This window comes from Medicago truncatula, chromosome 6 (genome assembly GCF_003473485.1).
Source record: "Medicago truncatula cultivar Jemalong A17 chromosome 6, MtrunA17r5.0-ANR, whole genome shotgun sequence".
Taxonomy (NCBI): domain Eukaryota; kingdom Viridiplantae; phylum Streptophyta; class Magnoliopsida; order Fabales; family Fabaceae; genus Medicago; species Medicago truncatula.
The window spans coordinates 981,213-1,000,678 of NC_053047.1; the positions used below are offsets into that span (position 1 = coordinate 981,213).

The 19,466-nt window shown below is 31.0% G+C and overlaps 1 protein-coding gene across 1 annotated transcript; it reads left to right on the forward strand.

Moving 5' to 3' along the window:
• Positions 1–3,624: 3,624 nt before the first annotated feature.
• Positions 3,625–7,833, forward strand: LOC25495154 (MYB-like transcription factor EOBII). Its single transcript, XM_013595327.3, has 3 exons — positions 3,625–3,811; positions 3,930–4,059; positions 7,473–7,833. The coding sequence occupies exons 1-3, from the start codon at positions 3,673–3,675 to the stop codon at positions 7,831–7,833; spliced, it is 630 nt and encodes a 209-aa protein (XP_013450781.1). The 5' UTR covers positions 3,625–3,672.
• Positions 7,834–19,466: the final 11,633 nt, after the last annotated feature.

Genomic DNA, 19,466 nt, shown 5'->3' on the forward strand with positions numbered 1-19,466 from the left:
CATATTTATTTCATTGTTTCGATTGAAGGAAGTTGGTGCAAAAACATTCAACTCAATCTTTACTGAAATATGAGAAAAAATTGTAGTTGATGCATGTGGATTAAAACTTTAACCGCATACGTTGACTTTTCAACTAAATTTTTGCCACAACTTGTATCCATGTAACAGACGACATGTTTCGTGATATTGCCTTTGATGCAGGACCCCTAAATAATTCCCTGATGTATGGGTTGGTGACATTGTTTCTCGCATTAGACACCTATATATACATAAGAATCAAGTGTGTGCATTAAACAAGAAGCATCTTGATTGTTTATATATTGACATAACATTCCAAGAACATGCAGATCGACGAGGATCATTTCTAACATTCTTAGTTGGTCTTGAAATATATAGTGAGGAAGAGATCAACTCAATCATTAACTCAATCATTATTTTTCACAGATCACTTTGAATCTCTCATCAAAACTATTTCAATTACCTTTTAAATGGACACATCCAACAATGTTGTGCTAGCTAGACCGCCATGGATTGCTTCGATGCTCCATTGAGTATGGTGGACAAATCTTTTCCATCTTGCATTAAATGATAAGCATGTTTTGTTCGAGCTTAACAAAGTCTTTAAATAAATGAGTTAATTTTGTTAATGGCTTTCATATCTCTACCGGCTAGGAACGAAAAGCAATTAGGAGACATTGAAATCAAGCATTTGAAGTTCCTTAAGCCACTTAGAGGCTAACTTTTCGTCATATGATGTCAAAGTGTATCTTACATTTGGATTTTCAATCTCTCATCTCCAAGTATCTGTGTAAACAATGAAAAGGTAAATTCATTGTCCTGTGTTTTTCTAGCAACATTTATGATAGTGTTGAACAAATTATCAAAGAAAATCTTCTCAATATGCATCACATCAAGACTTAGAATCAAAGATACTAAATGATAAAGAGGAGGAACACACTACTCAAGAGTTACTTGCTACACAAGCAATCAAAACTCTAGCTATGGAAAACGGTTATAACAGCTTATTAGATAGTTAGTTACAAGAGTAGGGAGCTATCTTATATGTTTCACACATGATAAGCTTAGCATAGACTAGCAAGAGATTCAATATAAATAAATATAAGTAACCTTGTAATATTGAATTAATCAATGAAGCAATGATTTTCTCTCATATTTTCTTCTTGTTCTTAGTTTACTCATATTACTTACACTATTCTTAATATGTGTGAAAAATTTCGAGTCAAAAAAATATATGGGAAAAATATCAAGATGCTTGTAAAAAAGTGATATGGTAGTAAAAAGATTTTTTTTTTTCTTTTTTTGATAGTTTGTTTTCATCATTTCTAGGGATTTTTTGTGGGATGTAATTTCTTTAGATTCTAACTTGTCATTAGTCCTAATAGTAGCATATCTTGATTTGAATAATAACTAAGGCAGAATGGTGTGCGTGTGATAGAGACAATAATTAATAGAAGAGTGACTGCATTTGGTGTAAAGTTGCATTACAGCGGCGCAACGGTGACATTGACTTGAGATTGGAGTTCTTTGAGTTTTAGGTTTCTATTTTTACTTCTTTTTTACTATTACAATATATAAAAATCTAAGAGTTTCTTGAATATGAAAAAGGTATAATTGTGACTTTTATTATTTTTAGGGACTTATCAACGAATGTCTTTGGAGCACTCTTTAAACATTTTAAAATAAGAAATTATTTTTTATTTTTAGGTTTTTATTAACGAGCGTCTTCGGAGCACTTTTAAGCATTCTGAAATATAGGGAGCAAATCTTCATTGAAGTGATGTTATTTAGGTCCTTTCCTCGAGCCAATCTTATTGTTCTTATAGAAAGTTAAATATTTCAATTTTCAATGATTACACAAATTATTATAAAAATTTACCACTTAAAGCTCTTAACGAGTGTCCCGGTGACACTCGTTAATATTTTTCTTATTTTTAATAACCTAATTTGCTAAACAACATGTATTTTAATCGATATGGGTTAGCTTAGCAGTGTAAGATTGACCTTTAGAGTGTGCTCTCTTAAGATTTTAAGTTTGAATTTTCATCCGCTAGTGAACAATGAAATTGAATTTTGAATTAGTCGATTCTTAAGTTGGATATAAGTTTCTAAAATATATAAAATTTAAAGGAAAAAAAATGATGGCTTCATACCAATATTTTTTTTACTTTTTACTTTTTATTTTTAAAAAGAAGTATTGATTGTTAGTTTTTCTTTTGAAACAAAAAAAGGGTCATTATATTAAGGGGAATATTAATTGTTACCGGTAGTTGTTATTTTTGTTAGTGAGGTAGTTGGGCCTAAAACATTTTTGTGAGTTTAAGATGTTCCTCCCTAAAAAATATCGAGTAATTGGTGGATCGAATGAAGCTCTCCTCATATAACTAGTTTTTGGAAAAATAGTCAAAATCTCCTTGTATTTTTTTACGAATGAGTTATTGAACCCTCCTTTTATTTATTTAGGTGTAGTCACTATACATATTTACTATACTTTTACGTATGATTTATTTTGTCATATTCCATCCTTACATATACCTACTTAGTACTTATACATCATCAGGTGTGTAACTTATTCAAAATTTGGAAGGTAACATATATGTGGATAGGATTGTTCAATGTACAACATTATTAGTATTTGTTTTCTTTTTCATTATCTAGTTAATGAGACTTGTAATAAATAAAAAATAATATTAATAATTAGCATCTAAATTTTCATATATATTTTTTAAATATATCTATATGTGAAAACACTATATACTTCTGAGAAATAGGTGCAATCATGTGGGTTAAATAAAATTTACTTTTTTTATTTATTTATTAGCCCATTTTATTTTTTTATGATGCATTGATATATTTTATTCGATGACATATAATTGAGTGCAAGTGTAAATTTTATTTACAATAACACTGGGTATTGCAATGTATATCTTTTTGTTAAGTTTACATATTTATTAATAAATAACAAAAGATTCCCTCAAAAAAAATTAATAAATAACAAAAGATACATATTTTTCCCCTAATTTTTTTTTATTAATAATTTTTAAATGGCCTAAAAAATTAGTAATATTGTTTTTTTTTTTTAAAGAAACATATGAAGATGTTAATAGTGGACCATCCTAAAACCCAGTAGACTAGTCTGACCCGATCCATTTTTATATGGTCTGGGTAAAAAATGCCTATTGTTTTGGGCATTTTTTTTTACTATTCAGTGTATACTAAGATATCAGTTAATGAGTCGGTTCATCTCATTTTTACATCTTTATTATATAATTTTAATCGATCATTTTGTTTTTAACAAAAAACTATATGCTTCTCATCATCATGTGCATGTGACTTCATATGATTAAGGAGGGTTATATTAGTTTATAAAAGATGATTTACCCATGAAATTACAAAAAATAGTGATGCATGCAAACACATTAGTTTTTGTACTCATGCATGCCATGTTAATACGATTAACATAGTTAGGTACGTAAAACATTTTGATATCACTCATAGAAGTACTTTATTACAAGTAACACATCATATAATTCTCCTTCTATTTAAACCCTCCAACACCTATTATCATTTCCATCTCTCTTCACCTTTCACTCACACACACTCTATCTCTCTATCTCCCTCTCTCATTCTCTCTCATATACATATATAAAAATAATGGATAAAAAACCATGCAACTCATCTCAAGATCCTGAAGTGAGAAAAGGGCCATGGACCATGGAAGAAGACTTGATTTTAATCAATTATATTGCAAATCATGGTGAAGGTGTTTGGAATTCCTTAGCCAAAGCTGCTGGTAATTTCTTAAAAAAAAATCACATTTCTTCATATTATTTTCATTACTTCTTTATTTTTCTCCGTAAACCCTAACTAGGGTAATATTTAAATCAACTTTATTTTATTTTTTCTTCTAGGTCTTAAACGTACAGGAAAAAGTTGCAGGCTTCGATGGTTAAACTACCTTCGTCCAGATGTTAGAAGAGGGAATATTACACCTGAGGAACAACTTTTGATCATGGAACTTCATGCAAAGTGGGGAAATAGGTGAATATTTATATGATTATCATTGTATTTTATTCAAAAATATTATATGGTGCATGTGCTCTACCTACCTAACAACTAGATCTTAATTTTTTGTTAAAGAAATGGTATATTTTTAATTATTACTAGTTTAAACTAATTTTTATCCATTAACCTTTATCTTACAAAGATGAAAGAAATTCTTGTTTCTGTCTCTCTCTCTCTCTCTCTCTCTCTCTCTCTCTCTCTCTCTCCTTGTTATATAAGTAAGCACACCATGAGAAAAGTTCTATAAGGAAGAAAACTTTGTGCTTGAGAGAAATCTAGCCAAGAGGAAGACTTCAACACATGGGAGTTTGTAAAACCTATGGCTGAAAATATTGCTTATACGTGCAAAATCAGTTTCTATGTTTTTAAAGGCTTCAAAATGATTTGTTTTGTGGTTTTATAACCGTATGGGAGTGTTGGAGAGTTTTCCTTTAAAGGTACATGTTATATGTTTTCCTTTTTGCTTAATTCAATATCTCTCTCCCCTCCTCTCTCTCCCACTAACTCTCTCACAATATTTTCATTGAGAAATATAAATGAAGATGGAGCTTATAAGTGGTTATGTTGTGGACCTATAAAACATATGCATGGAAGGTTTGGAGATTTTGATCTCACTAGAACATAAGGAATAAAGAGGTGCATCAATGTTATATATTGCCTTCCTCTTTTTCCTTTATATTTTTCATGCCCTTAATTCTTTTGAATAAAACAAATCAAGAATTCATATAGTGCAAAGCTTTTCCTTCTTTTCTCTAATTTATTTCTAACTTTTGAAACTTCTAAGCATCTTTTATATATGTTGTGAAAGATGTGCAGCAAGGTTGGTAGTTAGAGAAACATTTTAGCCTGGAGCTTAGTATACCTTATTTAGGTTTCAATTTTAAATATTAAATATTTTTTGCTTATTAAAAAAATGTATATATGTACTAAATTGATCTTGTACTCTAATTAATAATAGTTTATTTTCTATGAAAAAATGGACTTTAGTTGAATAAGAAAGGTAAAATTCCAAACTCAAGTTATTTGTTTTGTGCATATTTAAAAAAAAAATAACAATACAATTTTAATCAACTTGTAGTAAATTGGATCCCTACGTACCGCCTCTACATCCTTTGCAACATTCGAAAAAAAAAGAGAGAAAATGAAATGTAAAATGGAGTGAAGCAATACAAGGAGAGAATATGAATCTAGGAGACGGAGTGAGAGAGAGAGAGAGAGATGGAGATAGAAATAGCGAGAGAGGATAAAGAGGTTGCGGAGGGAGGTCAGATGTACATGATCTAGACGTTTACTTTGTACAAGATAAAAATGTATCATCATAACCTTCATTGAGAGAGAGAGAGAGAGAGAGAGAGAGAGAGAGAGAGAGAGAGAGAGAGAGAGAGAGAGGCTAGATGTACATGATCTAGATGTTTGCGTTGTAAAAAGTGAAAAAGTACCATCATGAAGTATATTGCCTCTCAGTAGTAAAAGACAAAGATTAAGAGGAAGAGATATAAGACATGATACGGAGATAGGATATGATACGGAGAATGAGAAGAATGAGAATAGATACCTAGAAGATGGAGAGAGCTCCCTTTGCATTTATCTTTGACAAATTAAAAAAAAAAAAAAAAAAAAAAAAAAGGACAAAAGTGAGAGAAAGAAAGAGAGGAGAGTGAGATGAAAATGGAAAGAGATGGAGAGAATAAAGGGGGCTTGTGAGAACTCTCACGTTTGAGGACTTGAATCAAATGAAATGAATCACATAGTAAAAGACAGACTTGGATCCTCTCCAATGTGCATCCCTTTCCTACAAAGAAAAATAAGTGTGGGAGGAGAGGCTAAAAGAAAAAAAGGAGAAAAAGATTAAGAGAAAATGAAATTAATAGATATAGACGATAAAATGTTGGAGATGGATGGAGAGAAAATTTATAGTAGAGAATACAATTTGGTAAAAATTAGAAACACGATAAAAAAAAAAGTGTATAAAAAACATTTAATTTTCTTAAATAAAAAATATATGAACTAGGATAGGTGGTGTGTGCCTCAATAATAATTATTATAGTATAGTATAGTATATATGATAATGATGCCATTCATTTTCCTATATAATAATGATTGAGAACCAAATAGCTTGGACAAGGTCAGCTTCTATTTTAGGTTGAGCTCATGGAAAGTGGGGGCACATTAAAATAGCACTCTAGTCACATGACAAAGAAATTTCAAGAAGTTTGGTAAAAATAGATCCAAACAAAATGCCATGCAACTTTTGGCTCTCTTGTACAAAGGGTGGGAGTGCAATTTTAAATTTTAATGCATACATAAACTATAGCTATAGCTCCACACCCTATCTAGTGTACCTTCCCAATCTTCCAACTCCTTCCCAACCAAGAAAACAAGTACAAAACACTAAGAAGGTAAATAAGTAAATACACAAATAATTGTTTTTATTCCACTAAGTTTTGAAATATTATTTATCTTTTATTTACATAGTATATATAAAGTTGCCAACTTTTATAACTAGATATGGATAATGAAATCTACTAGGTAATTTATACACGTGGCATTTTCTTGAACAAAGAGCTAGAAGTTTAAGAGTCATATAAAAGGAAAGGAAAAAAAATGTTTGGAAAAAAATTCATTGAAAAAATTGAAATTGGAGATGAAAAACCCTATTTTATGAAGATGAATGTATATGAGAAAGAGAGAGGTTTTGAAATGTTTGAATTGAATCATAATTTCTACTACCTTTGAGACATGTAAGTGAGAAATGTGATATTGGTGATCTTGGAGCCCAAGCTACAAAGCAAAGGCATCAATTTTCCATTGTATCATCAAAGACAATAGTCTTTTTATATGTGAAGTCTAACATGCACATCACTTTTATTCTCAACCAAAGAACATGGTCTTACTTGAACACATGACACCTATTTAATATTTTTGTTGCTACTTTTTGCTTATCAATAAAATGTGCACCATTTGACAGCTTTTAATTAATATCCACTTGTTGCATTTCTTTTTCAAGAAACTTCATATATAATTCCACACATGCACATTTTTCTATGAGCCACCTATATCTCCTCATTTTACATATGGTTTTCAAACATACCATGTTCATTTTATAAAAAGGTTTTAAATATACTTAGTCTCATTAATATATAGTACTTAATAAAACTAATAATTTGATACAGAGGTTTTAAATCATAATGGTAGTATTAACAATCAGATACTAGAAAGAAAGAAAAAAAAAAAAAAAAAACTACCGACATAAATTAGTGATGAAAAAAATTATACAAATTATTAGGTTGATCCAAAGTGAAGGTGCTAATATATATATAGCCAAGCATGAAAATAACTTTTTCAGTTATATGTCACTATCTTTTTATACAAATTATTCACCATTGCAGGTGGTCCAAAATTGCAAAGCATCTTCCAGGAAGAACTGACAATGAGATTAAGAATTTTTGGAGGACTAGGATACAAAAGCACATTAAGCAAGTTGATCATCCTCACCAAAATAATTTCCAACAAATGAGTTTAGAGATAAATGATCATCATCAATCAAGTAGTAGCCAAGTTTCCAACATTGTAGAGCCAATGGAATCTTACTCTCCACCTTCATACCAAGGAACTTTGGAGCCATTTCCAGCTCAATTTCCAACAATCAATGATCATCATCCCTCAAGTTGTTGTACAAATGACAACAATAACAACAATTATTGGAGCATGGAGGATATCTGGTCAATGCAATTACTCAATGGAGATTAAATCAATGGTTAATTAATTTAATTAATCATATTATCTCTAAATAATTAATATATAAATTAATAATATAAGTAATAATATAATAATTATATATATTTGCATAAGTGCAATTATGTGCCACTTATATGCTAGAGTATTATATATCTAGCTTAATAACATATATATAATTAGGTATGTTCATATATAAGTAGTTTAATATTTGAGTTTGGTGTTAATTAAGAGCTAAATTAGTTATGGATTGTAATATATAGGTGCATATACTATTATAAGTATATTTGCATGCTTTTTTATTATATAGTAAATGAGTTAGTAGGTTGTGGATTATATATGTGAGATATGTGTTAATTTGAGAAACCGCAAACGATGAAGCATATATATATTCTCATTGGCAAGCATGCTATTATTTTAGTAAAATCCTATATTATTATCTCAATCACTGCTTTTGTTTCAAATTGTATAAATATTTGTAGCTTAATATGTTAAGATTTTGATTTTGAATCTCTGACTCAAGCTCAAGCTAATGATTAGTTGTCCTTACATAATCTAGATAGATTTATTCGTACATACTATATAAAGACTTTTAATTAGTTAGAATAAGAAATTTGTACAAAAGTTGATTAGTCAAAAGTTAAGATTTTAATCATTATAAGTTAGTTACTTTTCTCTTATAATCTTAAACTTGGTGTTTCTTATTTCTTTCTAGTAGATTAGGTAAGGTTATGTAAGATGTGGGTGATTATAAGATATTATTTTATATAGTATAGTTTCAAACTTATCTTATAAGAGTATAAATGGAAAGACACACCATGCGAGTATGGGCATCAACTTGCATTCAAATTTTGGAAAAAGAAATTGCCCATACACTGCCTAACTTAAACCACTAGAAAACTGACACGTGGTTGTGAATAGAAACCTATTAGCCATTTTTGGCAAAAACACAACTCTACTTTTCCTTATTACCCACTTTGGTGCATGGCCATGCAACATATTGGACCCCGACGTAAACCTAATTTTCTTGGGGATGACTGTATAGTTTAAGTCTTCACATGGCCCTCTTAAGATCCATATATCTATATGTAAAACAATCCACATTAAGTTACTTCCTTCGCATAATGTATTCTTTTTATTATAAGAAAATTTAGAGTGAGGGTGATGCCTCAACCCAAGGTAAGAAAGACCTTCGAACTCAAGCAGTTTTAATCGAGACATTCAGGATTTAGCATCATAGCATATATTAGTCTCAAAGTAAAGAGTCAAAAATGTTGTCATGACATAATTCAAGTGGTTTGAGTTAAGTCATCCAAAAGGCTAGATGTGTAATTGAAAGTTAGGGTTGTCATTTTGTGAGCACAAAGTTAGGCAAATGACGACATGATATTGGAGGAGCATTGATAGTGTACCAAACTTGAACTTTAGTTTGCAATACATTTTAGGAGAAAGGGATGAGAGGGTCACTTGAGACTTGCCCTATGTTGTGTTGTATCTTATAAAGGAAATGAGGACAATTACTTGTGCCTTTTTAACTGCATGCCTATTTCTTCGTATCTTCACAAGAAAAAGAGTTTCTTTCTTACACCATTTGCCATTCCACACTCAATTCAATCACATGTTTTGTGTGCAAAAAACTTTTTCTATTTTTTTCCAAATTTAAAGGGAAAATAGCATGTGATGGATAAGGATCAATCATGTTAGGGGTCGGCCACTCAAACTAAACGTCACGCATCTAGCTATTTTTAAAGATGAGACAAAATTAATGATAGTTAATACTTGTAATTTTAGTATAATCACCATTGCTACAATCACGATCAAATAACAAAATGGTTTTCTTAATTCAGAATTGTGGCTACAAATTACATATTTTTTGTCTTAGGTTAGTAATGATAATACAGAGTTTGTCCGAGAGGTAGATAAAGGTTGATCAATGATTGTTGAATCATAGTTTGAACTAAAGTTTATCAACCACTTGAGTTCAATATTGCTACAAATTACATATTTTTTTGTCTTAGTTTGCAAGAAAAGAGTCGTGATATATAATTCACTATTCGTTCGAGAGAAGTAAGTAAAGGCTGACTAGTGATTGTTTAATCATAGTTTGAACTCATGTTTTCTCATACGATTCATCATTATCTAAAGTTTATTAACCACATGAATTCAATATTGCTACTAATTACATATATAATAATTGATATCGTGGATCATGCATATCCTATGATCGGTAAGCAACATGGATATATTTAGCATGTGTTCAACTTGTGAGTCATGCATATGAACATTTTTCATCTAAAAGAGATGATCCTTATATATCCTTTATATCTTTAAAATTTTAATTAATCTCATAGTTGTGCACGGAGAATATCCTGAAAAAACTAATTAAAGAAGTTTTTGAATGCATGGTAACACATCTAAGTTTGTGGCAAAAGGATTAAGTTTGATTCCTAAAAAACATGCAACCGGAAAGAGGTGGTGAGCTTAACTAGTGTACAACAAAGTTTTGGACGGGGATTAATCTCATAATTGATTCAAATAATCAAGTTATGGGATACATAAAGGATTTATTAAGGACTTAACTATAGCATAATGGGGGGATCCTCCAAAGAATAAGTATCTTATGGTGTAGATTATGAGAATACGATATTTTAGATTGGCATAATGTTGAACCAAAGATTCAAGGAGGGCTACGAAATTATGTTTACTCCTTGTATTTAGATAGAGTTGTGTAATTTCTTTAGCTTAGTGAAAATTCTTATACTCATGTTATGCGATTTATTTCTTCTTATTTATTGAAGGTTGTTAGTTATTTTGTTGTTGATAAAAGTCTCATAACTTACAATCTAGCATAGTGGTAAAACTCCTTCATTCACCTTTTTCTTTTGTTGTTGATAAAAGTTACACCGCTTACCGCCCGCTCTAGTCCCTCCCCCTCTTCTCACTAACCACCTTGTAATGAGTAGTCATTGCCTTGCTATCATCCTCATAAATTCTGCATGTAGTCACCAACAAGGAAAATTGGTGAATTTATTGATACCCAATAAACTGCTTGATTTCAGGACGTATATCATTCTCAAACTTCAAGCATTTGGAAACCTCTGCCTCTGCCGCATTGATGTATGGACAAAACCTGGACAACTCCTCAAACTTTGCCGCATATTTTGCTATGGTCATATTTCCTTGTTTCAGTTCAAGAAACTCAATCTCCTTCTTGTTACGTACATCAACAGGAAAGCATTTTGCCAAAATTTCTTCTCTAAATATCTCCCATGTAACCACAGTACCCGCACCCTCAAGCCTTTGGCGAGTGTTTGTCCACCAAAACTCAGCCTCATCCTCCAGCATGTGAGTCGCTAGTCTGACCTTATGTTCATTTGTGGTTACCTTTGCCCTGAAAATTCTCTTGATCCCTTGCAACCAGCTCCGCGCACCATCCGGGTCGTATCTCCCTCTGAAGGTAGGTGGGTGATTTCTCATAAACTTGTCCATACAAAGCTCATCAGCACCCCTTTGCTGATTTTGTTGTCCTTGTTGTGCATTGTTCAAGGCTTAAGTCGTTGCGGTCATAGAATTAGCAATTGCTTGGTCGTTTCTTCCAGCCATCTCTTATATGCATTCGTCAAAACTAGGCAACGATTAGAAATTAGGCTTCTACAGGTGCTACATACACTTGTCGCCTACCGAGTCAAGTGTCATTTAAAAAAAAAAACTAGATCGGATGGATCGACCTGCTCTGATACCAACTATGTAACACCCTATTTCCCGACGATAAATATTAAATAATAAGAATTTATATAATAATAAGGATGTTACAAAACTCGACAGTATATCACAAAATAATAATAAAATGTTTTCTTTCAAAATGAATCAATTGTAGAAGAAGAAAATCATTCACTTATCACATTAATAAAGTCATACTTGTCTTTCAACATTCATAAATAGATATTAACAAAGTTTCCTAGATTCAACTCAAAAATGTAATTAAAAATTAAATCGTCGATCCCAACCTTAGTGTTACAATATCAGAGCTCCATTAAATAAATATCAAGAATAATATGATCTCCATTATCACATCGTCTCAACAGTCATTATGTATAATCTCTTCATTTCACATGTCACAACAACACATCATTTTCACACATAAATAATTAACTTTAACATCAACAATTACACATCATTCATGACGTCATCAAATTACAAAATATCATGATGTATATGCAAAGATGTAACTCTTTCCTAACACCTATATGCATGCCGGTATCGATCTCTACTCACCAAAATTGTATATCAGAGTTATGTTACTGAACATACATGTCACCAGAATCGTCACAAGAATATGCATGAAGAAACTCACCAAATATATACATCACCCAAAATTTATATAGTTACTCACCAACCACATCACCAGAATTCATACAAATACCCACCAATAACGTCACTAGAATTTATATAATTACACACCCACAATGTCACCATAATTTAAATAATTATTACGTCACCGAAATTTATATTAATATTATCTATTTGTAATACCAACAATTAATATTAAAAATCGGGGTGTTACAGTAAAGAATTAATGCGACTTTCATTTAGATTAAATTTATCTTTAGCAATAGTTATTGTTTCTAAAGATAAATTTTAAATCTTCATATTTCACCCATAATATATAAACTCAAACTTGCTAATGTAAAAACCTAAAAATAAAAACATGATCATTTAAAAACAATGAAGTTACCATCTTTGAGACTCTAATGGAGAAAGATCAATGATAAGAGTGAGGTATATAAACCCAAATTTGTTAATATAAACCGAAAATTAAAAACATAATCAATTGAAATAAACTATGATATATGAGGCTTAACCAGTAATAAATAATATAAGTATATATCATTTTTGCATTTTGTATGTTATACGGTTATTATTTTTTTTTTTTTTTGGTCAAGTAGCTTAGTGGTTAGAACTCACAATTTAATTGTGGAGAAGTGGGGTGTCCGGTGTTCGAACCCCGACCCCTGCATATAATATGCAATATCCCTACTAACTGAGCTAAACTCACGGGGATGTTATACGGTTATTTGATGTGACACTTTAAACCCCATAATAAATATTATTAATATTTATATAGGAAAAAGTTTAATTTGCAGTGAAAAAATTCATATAATAGGGTTTAAAAATTTCTTCATAAGGTTAATGACATCACATTAACTCATAACTCAAAATGATTCACTTTTGTTTATTGATATTATAATAGTAACAACAATAACATCAAGGCTTAATTACATTTTTGGTCCTCTAACTATTTAGTTGGTATCGTATTGATCCTCTAACTAAAAATTGATTTATTTCGGTCCTCTAAGTTTCTCACCGTTACTACATTTAGTCATTTCTGTTAGTTTTATTCAAATAAACGTTAGGGTTTGTGTTATGTGGGTACCTATATTGACGTTATAAAAAAAATGTATATGTATTAAGCATTTGAAATTTGACAAATAACCCCATCAGCAACCTCTTTATAATATGTCCAATATTCACTATCCTCGTTGATATTTGATTGGCCAAATTGGCAAGTCCATACATACTCCTGCACGTCCACAACATTGGCCAATCCATGCAAAAACATTCGTAATTGTCCATCCTCTCCTGCTTTGAATTAAATAACATTAGACAATAATTGTAATTTGTGATATAGTGACATCGAAGATTAAAGAAATTTTGAATAAGATATAAGGGTATGTAGAATACCTAGTGAGTTGTCAGATCTTTGCCAAAACTGAAACTTTTGAGGGAAGACTGATGTGTGTGGCTAAAATGATAACAAATAACATTAAGAAATTGAGCTAGTCTGACATAAATATAATAAGTAGCTAACATATTAACAAAAATAATTGGCTTACGAGAACCAAAAAAATAAATAATTGGCTTACGGGATTAAGCAATGCCTTATAGAGAGAATCATCAACAAGCAAAGTGTTTTTAGCATTAAAATTTTTAAACTGATGATCATCCCAAACTTTTTTTAAATCCTTAAACACTATTTCTTTATTGGGTTGATATGGTGTAGGTAATTCACTTTTTTACATTTCGAACGATCCTGCAAAAGTAATAAATACACAAATCATATGTACTTTGAGAAACTAAATCTCAGGCTGGGAATAATCAAATATACGAGTTTTTATTTAACATCAAAAATCAATATATTATATGGAAACGAGTACAAATAGTATTGAACCCACAATATGAGAATAAGTACAAAGCAGTACTAAATCCATCAAAAAAAAAGAACCAAACAAATATAAGAGTGTGTGCTCACCCAAATGAAAAGGAACTTCTCTCGCATATCTCCAAACAAAAGTCTAACCAAGTCTTTAACATTATTTTCTTCTCTACAAAACATAAAACATTGATATAAGTTTCTACAATGTAGATAAATGCCAACAATGTAAATACAAAGAAAGAATAGTGGAAAGAGCCATGAAGAGGGAAAATGTTCTCTGAAAGAAAAATGAAGACAAACCCAACACTATAATTTACTAAAAAAAATTAGAGATGAATGGAGTACCTTGAAGACCAAATAGCCACTACAATTTTTTCAAAACAGAACTCCAAAAACTGGTGACAATGATTTCTCATGAACACTAAAAAAACAACACCAAATTAGTAAAGAGAATAATCTCATTAGAGATGATGGGCAGAAAGTAAAAAGAATCAATCACTTCCACGATTTTACAATTATTGATGGCGATTCCACCCGATTCCACCATCTTCCGATTATGCTTATCACCAAAATCGTTAAGGGCCAGCATAATTGTAAAATCGTACGTTTTTATGCTTTTAATTGTGATTTTGACTACCTTGGTTATTTCCAATTATCTTGTCTGGGACTCGAGAAAAACCAGGTTTGACCGGGACTCGAGAATCAGATTCAGGGTCATATACTATGTCTGCAAGCACCCCATTTATATCAAAAATAAGAAGTTTCTTCTTCAACTGCACATACAAGAGTATGGTTAAGCATGTTATCAATTTTATATATGAAATCACTTGAAGCAAACAAAATGACATTGAAAATTGAAACATAGGTCACACAAAGAAAAATCTTGGTCGAATACCTTTAAACAGACATCTGGTCCGAACTTTCTAGAAGGGGATATCCCAATTCCCAAACCTCGAACACGACCCGAGCGCTCAGGTCCAAATACTTTTCCAATTGCATCGTATGGATTAGCATACATTGTTGAAAAGGCACTAGACTCAGCTGCGGATTTTTGATCTTCGGGCAAGTGATTTAAAACTTTAGCCTAGAAGTGGAAAGTTCAAGTCCTCAAACCAATTAACCGGGGTTTTAAAAAAAAATTAGAAGTAGTCAAGCTCCTTCATTACTCTAAACAAACTTTAGTAGTAAATTTTAATTAGAAAAATTGTATAAGTGAGTCTAGAGCTCTCTAGTTGAACCTATAAATATTTCTAGGTACTTGCATAATTGCATTTTGCATCAAACAATTCACAACTGTATATTTTCTAGGTGCCAGGGAAAAGCCAATGTGCAGGGTTGTTTGTGAAAACAACAACTAATATGTTTTTAATTTACAATGTGTAAGTTAAATATATACAATATGTAATATCAAACTTCAGAGGTACCTACAACTGGGTAAAAAAAATCTATACAAACTTACAACCATGTTTTCTGCATATTTAGTTGAATAGGTTCCGTCTTTCTTCAACCAAGTTGTCACTATAACCTCAGCTCGACAAATGGGTCTTCTCAATTCTGTCTCCTATCATATTATGTTAAAGCAAAGAAAAAGTTAGAGTATGATAGGTAACCTGAAACTAAATTTGCAAAAATACTACCAAAATATGATTTTACACATTGGAACAACCATTTCGTATGCCCTCCTTTGGTTGCTCTTAGTACCATCAGTGTGGTTGATCTGAAGCTTTTTACGTTTCACAATATTTTTTTCACTTGTTTCTTATATTTCTCAAAGAAAACAAATTAGTCATAGCCTATTAAACTTTCTAGAAAATGCACAATATATGTGTGTGTGTGTGTGTGTGCGCGTGTGTGTGCGCGCGTGTTTGTAATGTGATACCTTCATTCTATCACTTTGGTAGTGATCAATAAAATTTGACCACTGGACATTATCTACATCAGGAGGAGTATTTTGAAGTAACTCCTCCTTAAGCTTTTTTAATGCAAGGTATTTTGTTCTAAGGTTATACTTCCAGCTCTTGCCTAAGATCTTCAAAGCCCAATACTCTCCAGCATCGTAATTAAAACTGAATTTTTCTTTCAAAATAATCATCGATTCCAATACCATTTTATTAAAAAGTAAAAATATAATAATATAGAAATGTAAAGGATAGAAAACACTCATCGTGACTCGTGATAAAAACAATAGAAAATGCAATGCTGATTGAACTGGAAGCATGACAAAAGATACACCGAATGAACAATAAACAATCAGAAATAACTCATCATTTGCGAGACACAAATTGATTTCATATTAAATGGCTTGGAAAACAAATGAACCAAATGATAGCAGCCTAGAGGAAAACTGATGCATGAAGGATTCTACTATATACACGGCACAAAATTATAGAAGTTACCTTAATAAGTGCCCATAAGTTGTCTTTTATTGACCTGGGCATTTGAGACCATTCTTCAACATCTATCGGACAATAATCTTTCCTCTTAGCAACCATGCCAAGAAATCTAGTCACCAACAACGATTGATTTGTTCCCACTACAATATTATCTTGATTGATCTCCAACTTAACCTTCAATTTTTCTGGCAAATCCTGGAAAACTAATTTTATCCAATAATAATATTAATATTATCTATTAATAACACTGACAATTAATATTAAAAATTAAGGTGTTACAGTAAGTAATTAATGTGACTTTCGATTAGATTAAACGTATCTTCAGCAATAGTTATTATACAACAATAACATTTACATTAACCCATAACTCAACATTGAATTAGTATGTAATGAATTAGTATTCAACGAACAATAATGCATATGAATTGTTTTGAGATATTCTGAGAGCAAATACTTTTGTTTGTTGTTATCGGAAACATCATAGTTTACACAATAAATTAAATGATTATGATATGTTTCCAATGAACAAATTTTTAATGTGATTCCATTTGACTATCTACGTGATGTCACTGATGAACATGTTATACATAGCTTTTATTCAAAATCTTCCATGATAAATACAAATATTTTGTTGAAAGAATAAAACATAACCTTCAAATGTGATAAGTAACAATGTTGTCTGTATATTCTAAAATGAAAATTATCTTTTAGATGTGAATAGTCGTCATATTGTGAATAATTTTTTGCTTGCAATGTTGAAATTAGAAAAAATATGTTGTATATATATATATAAGATCGATAGAGTAAAGCGTTTCAGAATATTCACTTCACATAATTAAAACTTATTTCTCCAAAACAATTATATTAGAAGATGAAATAGCAAACATAAATGTTGTCTAATCACATGTTATGATTCATAGGAATGGATTGTGTACAATGCATCATGCATGAATAGAAACAACCAAGTATATAGAACAAATAATAATGAATTTAGTAGGGTTAATACATGTTTACATGTCATCATTATTCTCTTATCAATCAAATCAAACCATAATTAAAAGAAAAAGATCATGTCTATTGATTCACCCTTCAACTCTCAAACAATTCTTCAACCCAGAGTTAACTCAGTCAGGCTTTCAGAAATCATTCGATGCAACAAGTCTCTCAACCGACCTCCACGTGATTATGTTATAATGTTGTATGTTGTGTTCACTGATTGAGATTGTTCTATATTGTACATTAATGAGTTTATACATGTGTGAACTGAATTGGTATGGTAAATTAATGAGTTTATGCGTGCATGAACTGAACTGCTATGGTAAATTAATAATATAGTACAAGTTTGTACAAGAAAAAATATAGTACAGTTTAAACATTTGCTACAAAATAAAGTATATAGGTATTTTATGTGGCAAACAGTTGATGATGTAAATGGTAGAAGATATTTTAAGGGTCTTTCTTTTTAAAGTATCTTGTGTCTTGGTCATGCATTCAAATTTCCTATGTTGCTACCATTTTATCTTTTTACGTTTTTGTCTTTGTTTGTTGTTGTTGCTTGATTGTTGTCATTTTTATGTTTTTATCATTTACATAATTTATAGTTTGCTTATAATTCTGCTGAGAATTTAACGTCTCTGCAAACTCGTGAACTATTCATTTATGTATTGAAAATGAATAAACAATATTCATTTTTATAAAAATAACGTATTGATTTCAATAATTTTGAAAGTGAGAGGTAGGAAATTAGGAAAAATAAGTGATTTTATTTCAATAAACAATACTTATTTATCTTGCATGAAATTGTTAAGTACGTCTTAGATTATAAATGTGTGTTTGGGAGAGAAAAATGAGTATTTTGTCTTATTTGATATTGTAAAGAAGGACGACTAGTATAGTAAATATGGCATGACAGTATTGATATCAGAATTGTGTATCTTGTTCTTATTCATGTAAGATCTTATATATACAAGAATACAAGAATATTACCTAATAATGACTAACCTATAATATGATTATAATATAAAAACTATTAAATACATTACATGAGTCAAATGCTGTACAAGGAATATGTCATGATGTGCTTCTTTAATTCCATAATATGCATTTATATGTCAATGATAATTAGTGTTGACCACATTCCATGATATACTCTCAACACCCCCCCTCAAGTTGGAGGTGGGATTGAAATTTCAATGACACCCAACTTGCCGAGTATTCGTTTATAAGCGTCACCTCCAAGTGGTTTAGTAAAAATGTCAGCTAGTTGGTCAGAAGAACGAATATAGGAAGGAGTTATGAGACCTGATTTAATTTTCTCACGAACAAAATGACAATCAATTTCAATGTGTTTGGTGCGTTCGTGAAAAACTGGATTTTCAGCAATGTGAATGGCAGCTTGACTATCACAATAAATTGTGATCGGCTAGGATGATCAATACCGAGATCAGAGAGAAGATATTTTAACCATTGCAACTCAGAAGATAAAGTTGCGAGGGAACGATATTCTGCTTCAGCAGAAGAGCGAGAAATTGTTGGTTGTTTCTTGGTTTTCCATGAGATGGGATTAGAACCTAACATGGTAAAATACCCAGTAGTAGATCGCCGAGTTGTAGGACAACCAGCCCAATCAGAGTCTGCATATCCAACTAAATTAATGGAGCTCGATGCCGAAAGAAATAAACCTTTTCCAACACTACCTTTAAGGTATCGAAGAACCCGTGTGGCCGCATCGAAATGAGAGGAATATGGGGATTGCATGAATTGACTAAGAGTATTAACAACATATTGAATATCGGGTCGTGTCACTGTTAGATATAGGAGACGACCTACGAGGCGATGATAAACTGTCGGATTTGAAAGAGGGGTTCCGTCATTTGGACGTAGACGAAGATGTTGCTCCATAGGAAAATCTGATGGGCGGCAACCAGTCATACCAGAGTCAGATAAAATGTCAAGTGTATATTTTCTTTGACATAAGAATATTCCCTTTTTAGAACAAGATACTTCAATGCCTAGGAAATAGCTAAGATTACCAAGGTCTT

What these genes read in the sequence shown, in the direction of transcription:
- LOC25495154 (XM_013595327.3), top strand. Translation starts at nt 3,673, where the DNA reads ATGGATAAAAAACCATGCAACTCATCTCAAGATCCTGAAGTGAGAAAA. An exon ending in TTCCTTAGCCAAAGCTGCTG is followed by an intron (nt 3,812 to 3,929) that starts GTAATTTCTTAA and finishes TTTTTCTTCTAG; the next exon opens with GTCTTAAACGTACAGGAAAA. An exon ending in CATGCAAAGTGGGGAAATAG is followed by an intron (nt 4,060 to 7,472) that starts GTGAATATTTAT and finishes TCACCATTGCAG; the next exon opens with GTGGTCCAAAATTGCAAAGC.